Consider the following 12,747-nt stretch of genomic DNA (forward strand, 5'->3'; position numbering starts at 1 on the left):
AGTGAAAAATTCTAAATACAGCATAATATTGTTTTTCTCCGGTGGGCTTTCTTCAGTGGCTAAAAAACATTTTGCTGCTGACCCTATCCACAGCAGTACATTGCTTAGTTTCCTGCACTGGGACTCCTGCTGCTTCCCCAAACTTGGAGCAGTCGACCGCCATCTCCTGTCACTAATACGCCGACTACGGATAAGTACCTCATACGACCCCACTTTAAAATACCCAAACTATCCCTTTAAGAAAGTTTAAACAGACTGAATTAATGACTTTTTAAGATGAACATCTCTGCAGAGAGGATATTTGTATCATATCAGTTGGAAAAGACTATTCAAACCTGCACGACTCTCATCCCAGTGCACTGAACTGTAGTGTGTTTCCAGACATGCTCACTATTAGCAGTCTATTTAATACAAAACAAAACATCAGGCTCTGCAATGTCACACCTGTCAGCTAATACAATGAGATCTCAACAGAGAGACTCGACACACTCTGGACGAGCTCTGAAACAAAGACAACAGACATCAAAAGCAAAAGGAAGTTAAACAACAGCTTATTCATAAACAGGACTGTATACTGTAGAAGTGCTTAAATGTGACTTCAAGGAGATTAAACCCTTCATAGAACGGAGACGATGGACATGTAGTGCTGCAATCGGTGGCCACTGCTGTTACAGATACCCCCTTTATGATTGGACTTTTTAGGATAAATAATTCGATATAACTGCAGGTATCTGTGGCACCACTGTTAAAATATGTTTTAATAACAGTTTGACGTCAGCTCATTTAGTCCAGTTCTAGAAGAGAGAAAAGAACGGTGAAAGAAAGAGTGAAAAAAAGAAGATTCTTTGGGATTAAATCTGATTGGTTTTTAAAGGGTTGTCATGGACGTAAGTTGATGGCCATCAGTCCAGGAGGAGAGGAGGCAGGTGGTCGTCAACGTCGGAAAACAGCTTCCCGGTTCAGGCTTCTGCTCAACCACAGGGGTTCAAAAGTTCATCTGGACTGCACTCACCACCATATTAGTGTTGTAACAAATGACCTTGTCAGCGTTAAGGCAAAGAAACTATAATAACAATAAAAACGGTGTCAGCCATGGCAATAGTATCGTAGTGCTGTTCTGGACTCTTCAGCACAGCTCCGAACAATTAAAAAGAGAAATAGTAGAATAAAATAAACCCCATTACACTGTGGTTACACCGCCCACCCCCACCACACCCAGCCGCGCCCCCTCCTGAACCCTGACCTACAATCAAGCGTTGACCCCCGGCTGTGTGGGGCAGCTCAGACCCAGCCGCTGGTCAGCTTATAGAACATCTCCTCGTCTAGAGACTCGTTCTGGTCCTTGGCACGCGTGGACAGGAAGATGTAACCGCCGATGAACTCGTGGACCACCTTGCAGTCCACCTCGGCGCAGATGAAAGACAGACTGGGCTCGTCTGCGAACTCCACCGTCACCTGAGCGCACAGAGGGAAAAATGTCAGCTGTGCTTCAACGAAAGACAGTGAAATGTAATCAAGTTTCTTGGTGATGTGCTGCAGACTGTGTGATGCACAAAACTGCTCTTTGGTTTTCAAAGACGCCCGATGTTTCCCTGAATCACTTCTGATAGCGTTCAGAGAACAGGTGCATAATGAGACAGACTATTAAAGTTATATTAAGAATTATATGTGGGTTTTCATAGGAACGAGAAATATAAATATACACTCAAAAAATAACTGCTTCTAGATTGATGGGTTTTTTTTCTCACACCTCCACTGAGCAATATTTTTCTTATTACAGTTAAATGACTTCCCAGTGTTGTGGAAGGGTTGGTGCTGCAGATTTAAAGCTCTGTGCTGCTTTTCTGTGCTGTTCATACTATAACAAATAGAGCTGCCCACAACTAATGATTATCAATTAATTGGTCAGTTATTTTATAGATTGATCTGTTGATCATTTAGTCTGTGAAATGTCAGAGAAATGTGACAACTGACCTGCACAGTCTTTAAAAACCCAAGCTGAACGTGTGAAAATTGCTGCAGCATAACCACAGATGCCATCATTTTTATTCCACACATTCTCCTTCATTACCCACAATGCATCTCTGCTGCTGACAGTTTGGTTGGAGATTCAGGTGTTATGCTAGTACTGTAGGTTAATGTAGCTTTGAGTCACTAGCCTCAAGCAAAGATGAGGAGTGCAGTGATCTGGGTGAGCTCACTTTTAGCCCCACGTTTGTTAATTTTCAAACTTGCTGTCTTAAGCCCCAACCAATGCTGTCTCAAGTGACACTACTTGAAGCAATTTATCAGATTTCACACACTCAAATATACAGTAGTACTCTCTATGATCTGTAAATGGATGTTGTATAAAATTGGTGCTGTTCCCCTTTAATCAACAAGTTATTTCAGCTAGAAACAGAACCAGAATACCAGCACTCACAGATAAATAGTGTTCTCATTTATTGCGTGCAAAACAAACATGTTTCAGCGAGGAGCCATCACCAGCATAGAACGCATTGTTTTTTTTTCCCACAATAAACAAGAAGACTATTAATCTGCTGTTAAACACTGAGTGACAATAAAGTCTGCATAACTTACGATAACAAAAAGATTATGTGTGAGATTTAAACTGTCAAATTCAATGAGTTCCTACCATCTTGATCTCCCAGTTGACGTTCCATTGTTTCATATTGCTGAAGCGCCAGGTCTTGATAGCGTCTCCAGTGCTGGCATCCATCCGGATCAAACGGTTGTAGGTGATGCCGATCAGCTCCTCCCGCTTTCCACCCTGGAACCTGCGGGGAAGAAGAAGAAGACAATGCACAGTGAAATGAAAGTGTGTAGATCAAATGAGAAATGGGTCCCTGTGAGCACATAAAACAGTGAGTGGGTGACGCAGTTATCAGTATAAAGACATCGGAAATTTATTGAACTTTTCCAGCTGTGACAAATCTTACTTGGCGAGGAAGTGAGTGATTCCAAACTCAGGCAGGGACTGCCACGCCTGGATGAAGCGCATCTTGGCCTCGATGAGACTCATCTGGGCCACATTCTGGTGGGCTTCAAGGATCCGGGCTGAAATCTGACGAATACACAGTCACACACATTACACATGTGACTTCTCAGTATGTTCCCACCATTTGAGTCATGATTAATACTAACACACTCCCCACTGTAAACAAATGCATCCCATCACCACACTTTAACCACCTGATGCACCCAAACCCACACACACGCGCACGCACACACACACCCAGTGTGTGAACAAGCTGTGGCCAGCTCCATAAAGCCATCAGCACACACGCTGTCAGCCAATAACCAGAGAGCTGTCACAGTAAAAGTCTACTACACACAGCACAGACAAACAAACATAAACCTATGAGCTCCCTGAGGAGCCAGACTACAGTTAATGAGCCAACAGAAGCTTACAATCTGTGGGAGTGTGCATGCAGGTGTGTGTATTTCCCCAACTGACCCTAAATCCTTTTTAAGCCCCAAACTTTTATCATCTAATTCAACTGGAGGAGTAACGACCCACTGTTGATCATTTTCTGAAGCATGTTCAAATGTTTAGTTTGGATTATTTGTCATGGTATGAAGTACTTAGTGATGGTCAGCGTATTATCTACAAAAGAAAAGCAGAGAGGAGTACTAGTATGGAAGCTAAACAATGTACTGCTGTGGACAGGGTCAGCGGGAAAATGTGAGCCTTTTCTGATGGAAAACTGCTGTTCTGTAAGTCAAAGTTTGCTCCATGAGAGAAATCAAGTCATTTTACCTCGCAGAACAGGGGAGTTGCTGGTCTACCAGTGCCTCTTTCTTTTAGCATGTTTTTTGTTATTTTGTGACTGCAGTGTTTCAGAAGGACAGTTTGGACAGTTTTTGCCAAAGGAGTCTGGTTGGTTTGGTGAGACTGATATTTGGCTTATATAACGACGCTTTCCTGTAAGAAAAGGCTGTCTGAGCGTACAGTTAAGCTAATATTTATTTTTTTAGGTGGCTAAAACATGACCACAGCAGTACATGCTCAGCTTCCTATTAGTGATCGCTTCAACAGTACTCGTACTGTTTTTCCAAAGTGGTTCTGTACTGACTGCTATCTGCTATAGGTAATACACGGACTATGGATACAACCCCACTTCAAATACTCTGAATTATCCCTTGAAGAGTTATCATTGTGCTTTTTTGACCCTCTGGGTCACCACTGGTTTCAGTTTTCGGTATGATAATCAGCAAGTAGAGCATTTTCCATTACAGTGAACTTCATTTTGCAAACCTCCCACGTTACGGTCAGCTGCTGATTAGTACTGCATTCTTAAGAATCACATTTTTGGGGGAAAAAAAACCCAAAACAAAATCAAATGTGGGTGTTAGGAATTAATTGCTCAGGTTAATAATTTTGTTGCTGTGCAGAAGCAATTCACAGCCACAGCTTCTCATAAGCACTCCAATGCATAAACACAAAAATAATTCAGCAGTCCTTGTTCAACTGTTTGACAACAAAATAACTAAAAATAAATCAACCTCACTGTGATGGCTCACTTTGAGCAAGTTTCTAGTCTTTGCTTTTTATTTTACAGAGACAGAAAACTACAACACAATATACAAAAACACATTAAAACTTCCTATAATCTAAAAAACTATGTTTTAAAATTTAATGTTATGTAGACAGAACTTGTTAAATGGGCTAAAACATGCAGAAACACCTGTATGGTGCATTTATTTTACTGAATATCCCAGGTTTTTTTGTACTATGACTACTTCTCTCTACCACTGAAGAGAAGAAACACACAAACACAACACAGATGCCCAAATGTTGCATCCAAAGACATAGTATAATAGTCATTTTTGTCGTATGGCACCTTAAAAACATTAGAGCAAATGACAAGTGACAAACATAAACAAAACAACTAAACATGAAGGATTCTATCTATTCTACTGTGACTACGAGCCACTAAGACTTTGTTCAGACTGCAGGCAAATCACATTTTGTTTCTCAAATCAGATCTTTAAAACAGACTGTCTGCACTGTTATTTGAAAGCGATCAGATTTGTGTGTCCAGACGTCACCTATCTTCATGGGTTACAGTGGTTAAGACGTAGGCCTTGGTAACAGCATATGTCGGTGATGTAGCTTCCCAAAGCAGAAGCACGAGAAATAGAGATCCATCATCTCACACTCCAAAAAAACGCACAGTCGGGTCACACTGCAGACGTCCTCAGTTACACCAGACAAACTCAGCAACAGAGGGGGCTGGGACACACTGCAATGCTCGAGTCGCACTGATTAAGGTTTAAAACTATAATGAGGTATAAAAAAAACATTTTAGTTAACTGAAATGAAAATTAAAAACTAGACTTTATAAACTAATGAAAACTAACTTTTGTGTCCTTACAAAAGTAACTCAAATAAAAGAAAAAGAAATAGGGGATGTCTTTAGTTTAGACAATTTAGTAAAATTTGTCAAAATAACAAGCATGAGGAGGCATTGGTGCATATGTTTATGGAGGATGGGATGTCGACATGACATGAGTCAACTCCTTTAACAAAGTGGTGCGTTTATATTGTAATACTACTCTGAATTTCTTAAATCTTGATCCAGATAAATACCCCCTAAAGTGTAATTTAAAAAACCCTACAATTAACACTGAAAATAATAAAAACTAAACTCAAACAAGCAAACCCACTCTGGAAATTAACTGATACTAAACTGAATTGAAAAAGAAAAACTAATGAAAAATACCAAATTTTAATGACTCTGGCTCTGATGCACTTCCATCGCTCTAGATTTGACGTTGTTGTTGTTGTTGCAAAAGACACTTTGAAATCTGGTTTGAGTGTCCAGACTGAATCTGAGTGGAACTGCATTTCAAACCATGGTTTTGTTTACAGCCAATCACCACGAGCGTTCAATTTAATGCCGTGTGTGACAGGCCCACTGCAGCAGCAGTTACAACCCATACAGTCTGTCGTGGCGTCTGATAAAAATAACTGCAGAAAATGTCAGATTATTTCAGGAATGCTTCCATTCACATGATCACATGATGGGTATTAAAAGTTTTGTTTTTGCAAATGTAGTACACTTAGGGTATCAATATCAGTTTAAGGGTACCGGTATCATAATCTTTTAAACGATACTCAGCCCTAAATCTGGATATGCCAAAAACAGATTTGGACTGGCAGTCTGAACAAGGCCTATGACAGCAAAGCTGCACTACAGTTGGTTAGGTGAGGCAACCCAGACACAAGAGGTGTTCAGAGTTTACACGATCATGCACATACATACGTATCTAAAGCTTTAAAAGGCACCCAGTGGACACATGACTCAACTTACCAAGTCCCTGATATAGCCTGGCTGAAGATGGGAGGTGGGGATGGGAGAAGGACACAGAGGAATGAACGAGATGCACACAAAGAGGAGAGAAAATAAAGAAAGGTTGGACAAAAAGAACAAGCAAGTAAGATCAATATCAAGGGAGGAAAGATTCAAAACAACAAAGCAGGAGGCCATAACTGTAATAAAAGAAACAAAGTGGGGAGAGGGGCTGTGGAGTCTGGGGTGTCATGCAGTATTCAGCCACAAGAGGGAGCAAGAGTACAGCAGGCAGCAGTCAGACACTGTGTCATTTATAAGAGAAAAGAGGGGAAATTACACAACATGTGTGTAGAAGTGGGCACTGGAACTGTACATTTCAGGTCTAGATAATGTCACAATGAGCTATTAAATCAGTCACCCAAGTCCTCTTTAATTCCCCTTTCATCCACATGATGGCGGTATGGACCATGCAGCACAAACACGTAGTGTAGAGTGCCATGTCTCCTCCATACTCCAGGAGGTTATTATCATGACTTTACTGTTTGTTTTCTCTTATGTTAAAGTATAGATTAGGCCACGCTGGTCCAAGTAATCTAAAAATTCCTGCATGTGTGTGTCCGCTGGGAGCTGCAGCACGGAAGTCTCCTCGGACCAGTCTTGCAACAGGAAGTCCAGTTTAAGGGAGGAGATGGGGAGGGGTCGCAGCTGACTGAGAGCAAACGGGCTTTTCCCAGACAGTTTTCCCGCGCAGCATTCCCAGGCACGGCTCATTTCCTGATACCCCACACCCACTATTTGAGTCCACATGTGTGTGAGTGCACGCCGTGGGTACATACAGTACACGTACTACACATAATGCCACTACTCTTTCATGTTGCGCCTGGGGATACCCCCTATCAGACTGGGACTTTGAGTGAGACCGGAGATGGACCAGAAAGAACCACGGCCCCAGACAGACGCACACCCTGCCGAGCTAATAATACTCCTTAAAAGTCAAAGTCCTGCCCTCTGTTCAGGCTAGCCTCTATTCCAGGCAAAGTATTATGTCACTCAGGGTTTTCTTTTCCATTTGACTAAGAAAAAAACTGAAACATGATACCGGTGTTTTCTGTCCATACTCTAAAGAAAACAGGTCAGTGGACATGGGACTGTGATATTTGAGCAGCTCATAATGAAGATAAAACAACAATGATCATGTAAGCATTCAATAACTACAGCTCCCACGAGGTTTTGATAGCATGCAAGGGATTCATGGGAGCTATAGTTTTAAAACGCTAGCAAAGAGAAGAGCTGCTAAAATATCACTCTCTGGCACATTTAAGAGTCTTTTAGCATAGAATATGTTAAGGAAACCATCAGTGTCATGTTTCAACTCTGAGAAAAATAATGAAAGAAACTTAATGAAATTATAAGACATAGAGAAGCTAACTAAGGCTGTACCCAAAAACTTGATAGTACCTTTGAATCTTCATACTGAACCGGCAAATACGATTCAACTGACACAATTCTGAGTTGGGTACAGTCCTGAATTTGACCAAGAAGTGAACCAGGACACCAAAAGACTCTCATTTAGACCAAAGCACTGACACGACATGGGTCAAACCAACAGGTTGGCTGGTCTGAATGGGTCACCGTGCTTCATTTGACCTAGTTTTGTGACCTTTTCTTTTCTTATTTTTCTATTTGAGATGATGAATTAATGTAATGTCATGTAACCCCAGATATATTTTAAGGATTTCCTGAGAGGGAGAGGGAGAGGGAGAGGGAGAGAGAGAGAGAGAGAGAGAGAGGGAGAGTGAGAGAGAGAGAGAGAGAGAGAGAACTGAAACTTAAATTGGTACTTCTGTAATTTTGGGTTAATTCAAATTTTTAGCAGCACTGTGTGTGAAACTGCAGTTCCTGAACAGTGACATACTCATGTTTCCTGTGTTAAAGGAGTATGACAGAGACGAAAAGCAAGCCTGATTTTCTTTTTTCTTATTTTGACCTATTGGAAAAATTTGCCTTCAGCGCACACACTCGACCGGCCAAGCTGACATCCATTTACTGGACCCGAATCTTTCTGTCTACCTCTCACTGTCATTAGACTTCCAGTATGTTTCAGGCTGTGGTCCAAACCATTTCTGAGTCATCAGTTACTGTACGAACACCCTCAAACATCCCTTAAACCCCCTAGAAGGATTCCACTTTTCTACTACATTTTAAACAAAGCCAGATTGAGTAAGCTTTGGAGAGACAACCTCCCCCCCTCGACTCCCTCCCTCACCCATCCCCATCTAACACAGCTATGGCAGCCGTGTACTCAGCTGTTCCTTCGTACACACACCAGTCTGTTGCTTACATGCAAATCTGCTGGGCACACTGTAGACTTTTCCTAACGCTTGAAAAAAAGTTCATTCATTCTAAGCGATTACATTTTACACATAGTTATTAAGATGTTTGCTGGTGACGTGCTGCTTCAAAATGTTGGGTTTCAACAATTTCTTGCCAGTATTACATGATTGACCGAGCTTCTACGAGTTGAGTGACTGAGATCTCCGCTCTTTTGTCTACAAGCACAAAGGCCGAGAGCAGACAAAGTATCCATTACAGTCTGACATAAGCAGCTCTACTGTATGTGCAGTGGTTTGGACGTCTGCTGTCCTGGTTTCCCCTCGGACAGGGGGTGGGGGGTGGGGAGAAGGAGCGGAGGGAAGAGGAGAGTAAAGGAGGGGGAGTCGAGGGAGGCTACATTCCGATGCAAGACAAGCCTGATGCCAGGAGGCGCCCATCTGGGAAGCATCAGACACTGCTCCGTCTAAACTGCACAACCGACTCATCAAACAAGTAAACAACGAGATAGTTACCTTCCTTATTCTATCTTTTTGTAACCAAACACTTTACCCTCCACACTGCTTTAATTACAGCCTACAGAGCATTCAGAAGTTGTGTGTTTGAACTCCATACATAACTTACCTGCTTGTTCTTGTACTTCTTCAGGTAACGCGGGGACACCAGGCACTCTGGGTTGATGTCGGTGGTGATTGGCTCAATGAACTGAGGGTCAGGGTTCATGTGCTGCATCTTGAGGAAGGACAGAATGTTCTGGACCTCCAGGTTGTACGAGCTGTCGGCCATGGTCTTCCCTTTGGAGGCCAGGCGACACGCAGCCATCCAGTGGGCGTACTGCTTCTCCTGAAGAAGAAAGTCAAACACTGGCCTTTAAAAACTCACCAAAAGTCCACATTGGAACAGAACAAATGTAGCCCAGATGGGTAAAAAAGAGAAAGATTTGAGAACATTTTTCAGTGTGCCTTTTCCGTTTTTTATTATTTATATTAAATGATTAGTTTGAAGTGTCATGATGGATGTATATACATAAGAAAGGGTAAAAAGGGAGGGGCAAAAGGGGGTGATGATGCACTTAGAGCATCTTGATATTGATAATTTTATTGTATCTTTCTTTTTCTTCTTTTTTTTTTTCAGAACATATTTATTGTGTACAATGGCTGGACCACACTGGCTACCTCAGCAGTTGCTGCCATAAATGAAAAATGGAAGATGCCTCTCCACTTTCTCCCACAAATCTGAAGCCAAAATATCCTGGATACAAGCTCTGTCATCTTGCACTGGTGACATCATTTGGAGCCCAAGTCTACGGAGTAATGACCAGTGCTGAACACGCGCTTTCTAGTTCCTGCCCACACAGCTGGCCGACTCCATCACAAGCAGAGCTCAACTGTCAATCTCAGCGTGAAACTTTTCAGACTTTTTATATCATCAAATAACTAATTAAAACCAAAATAATCAGAAAAATGTGCACTTGAACAAACGTCAGCATAATAAAATGCCAGAAACCATATTTGGAAATAATTTATTTGACGTGTTCTTTAATGTTTTAGTTTTCCATGTCCCTATTAACATGGGGGGAAGCAGGATTTATGACTTGTACTGCAGCCAGCCATCAGGGGGAAATTGAAACGCTTTGGCTTTACTTTTAGGGAGCTCTGATGTTGTCCATTTCTTTATATACAGTCTATGTGAGCGGTGTGTGTGTGTGTGTGTGGTGGAACCTGTTGCAGTTTCATTTTATATGTTGGTAGGATAAGTCACAGAAATGGCAAAAAAAAAAAAAAAAAAATTTTCTCCATCCTCTATCTCTCTCTCTCTCTCTCTCTCTCTCTCTCTCTCTCTCTCTCTCTCTCTCTCTCTCTCTCTCTCTCTCTCTCTCTCTCTCTCTCTCTCTCTCTCTCTCTCTCTCTCTCTCTCTCTCTCTCTCTCTCTCTCTCTCTCTCTCTCTCTGTCTCTCTGAACAAGGGGAACAAAAAAATCACACTGCTTTCAGGTTCCTTCTTGTCTTCAAAACTCTTCTGCAAACTCAATGTAAAAAGATAAAGCTTGCAAACTGCAGCAGTTCAGCGAGGTTGCTGTCACATGTTGCGTAAGAAATGAGAAAATGTGTTGTGGATATGTGGACCACTAATCCAATACAAAGAGAATTAAAAAATAAAAAACTGCCAAAGGGAAAAGAAATGGTCGTAAATGATGCACTAAAACTTGAGTCTTACCGTGTCACACCGAAGCCAGATCTCATTCATGCCATCAGCCACAGGGATTAGCAACTTGATGTTGAATTTCTGACCCGAGATGTTAACATCTGGAGTTACCTCACAACCTACAGATGGAAGCCAAAGTGCAGAGTGGAAGAAAGGGTCAAAAGTCCCACACATTGTTAAAATCAGCTAGTTTCAGCAGAAAAATTAAGCATTAAAATTCTTGCATGGACATGAAATGACATCTTGTGTGTGTTTGCACCTCTAAGATTCATTTGGTGAGCAGGTGTCCCGTGTGCCTCTTCTTTACTCTTGTAACAGGAAATTGTGATGTCCTTGAATGTGCACCAGTACTGCTTATAGCCCTTCAGTGTCAGTTTCTTGGGTCTGGAAAATATATGACAAACAGAGGGAGAAATGTCAAGACTTTAGATGGAAAAGAAACACCCGTTTTCTTTATTAGTGGTCACATAAGTGAATACAAAGAACAGAGGACAGAGGCAGAAAAAAAGGGAGAGCCTTTTAAGTGCAAAGTCAGCAAGGTAAATAGGAAAGAAGCCAGAATTGGATGTGAACATTAATGGAAAGCCATTAAAGAGGAAATGCCTCTTGATATCACCCCCTGTGGTTTATACATTTTAAGAGACAAGCACCACAGGGGCCACCTGCCTGTCAGCAAAGGCTCAAAGCCAAAAATGAATATAGTTAAAAATATGCTTGGTCCAACTTTAATCGCTTCCAAAAAGCTAAACTGAAAGCTCAGCCTGCAAATGTCCTTTGGCAAACAATGCAGCCTATTAGACTGATGCAAACCAGACAACAGCCCACTCATCTAGCCAGGGAATATTATTTCCGGGTTCTTTGATAGACTCAGCATCTTTGCGACACATGCAACCTTTGCACGCATACACAGTTGTTAGTATTTGTGATCAGAACAGTGAAAGTTGATGACCAAGATGTTTTTGTTCAGGGCCGACACAGATACAGAAGATTAGTAATAAAGGAAACCAACAACAGATATTTGGATTAAATATACACATGCAGTAAAAAAGAAAACCTTGGTGTCAGAACAGCACATTTCTGAATCAGTGTGAATCAAATTGGTGATAAGGTTGAAAAAAAAAAAGAGATCAGATCAGCATGTTTCAACATGTTAAATGTTTGAAGACCAATTTATTTCATGTCCATACTAGTAAAAAAGTTTGGATTAGTGGTTATTGGTTCGGTTTTTGTTTTGTAGTTCTTCCAGCGTGATTAATACAATTTTTCCCAGAAACATATTTAAAAGTGAGGCTGAAGTTAATGCAATTTCATAAAAGTAACTCCAACTTTATAATTAAAAAAATAAATACATAAAGACGAATATTTCAGAAAATTTCAAGGCTTAAAATGAATAATGGATTTTAGACTTTTTAAAAGGACCTACAGAAACCCTGTCAGATTCTGATAATTGTAAAAATGCTCCACCCCTAGATGAAAGTGCATGTGGCTGTGGATGTGAACTTACTTGAAGACTTTGACATAGTCTGCTAGCTCAGGAATAGATGTGATGTCACCCTAGCAGGAAGGGAAAAACCCACTGTTAGTATACACATGGAAGATTTTCATATAAAAGAATAAGAAAAAGTTTAAACATACTGTAGGCAAAACAATGACCTCGGGCTCAACTTTGTACACTTTCAATGTCACTGCTCAGAGCAGCGTGCTAAAGACAACACTTCTTATGTGATATCTCAAAGCTCAGTTTCCTCTGATAAGCTGTATAAACTTAACAAGTGTTTGAGGCGGGGCTTCTGTAATAATGGACACACAACCCCACACACTGTTGGCTTTGTTTCAGTGTCACACATCTCACACCACCAGGCTTCTGTCATAAATAACAGGGTGAAATGTTGCACTTCCAGTGAAATTCATTA

The 12,747-nt window shown here is 41.2% G+C and overlaps 1 protein-coding gene across 4 annotated transcripts in view; it reads right to left on the reverse strand.

Moving 5' to 3' along the window:
* Positions 1–220: 220 nt before the first annotated feature.
* fermt2 (FERM domain containing kindlin 2) overlaps positions 221–12,747 on the reverse strand; it is a 62,710-nt gene continuing 50,183 nt past the window's right edge. For 2 of the 4 annotated variants that reach the window (XM_084741954.1, XM_084741951.1), the window contains 8 exons: positions 12,339–12,388; positions 11,094–11,218; positions 10,847–10,953; positions 9,255–9,473; positions 6,318–6,338; positions 2,940–3,064; positions 2,636–2,777; positions 221–1,455 (listed from right to left, as the gene is read on the reverse strand). In XM_084741954.1, the coding sequence (XP_084598080.1) occupies positions 1,282–1,455; positions 2,636–2,777; positions 2,940–3,064; positions 6,318–6,338; positions 9,255–9,473; positions 10,847–10,953; positions 11,094–11,218; positions 12,339–12,388 (963 nt within the window). In that variant the 3' untranslated portion in view covers positions 221–1,281. The remainder of the gene's footprint in view (positions 1,456–2,635; positions 2,778–2,939; positions 3,065–6,317; positions 6,339–9,254; positions 9,474–10,846; positions 10,954–11,093; positions 11,219–12,338; positions 12,389–12,747) is intronic. The other 2 variants (XM_084741955.1, XM_084741953.1) reach the window with 1 other exon arrangement.

The sequence above is a fragment of the Lutjanus erythropterus genome, chromosome 18 (assembly GCF_056507025.1).
Source record: "Lutjanus erythropterus isolate fLutEry1 chromosome 18, fLutEry1.hap2, whole genome shotgun sequence".
Classification (NCBI taxonomy): domain Eukaryota; kingdom Metazoa; phylum Chordata; class Actinopteri; order Lutjaniformes; family Lutjanidae; genus Lutjanus; species Lutjanus erythropterus.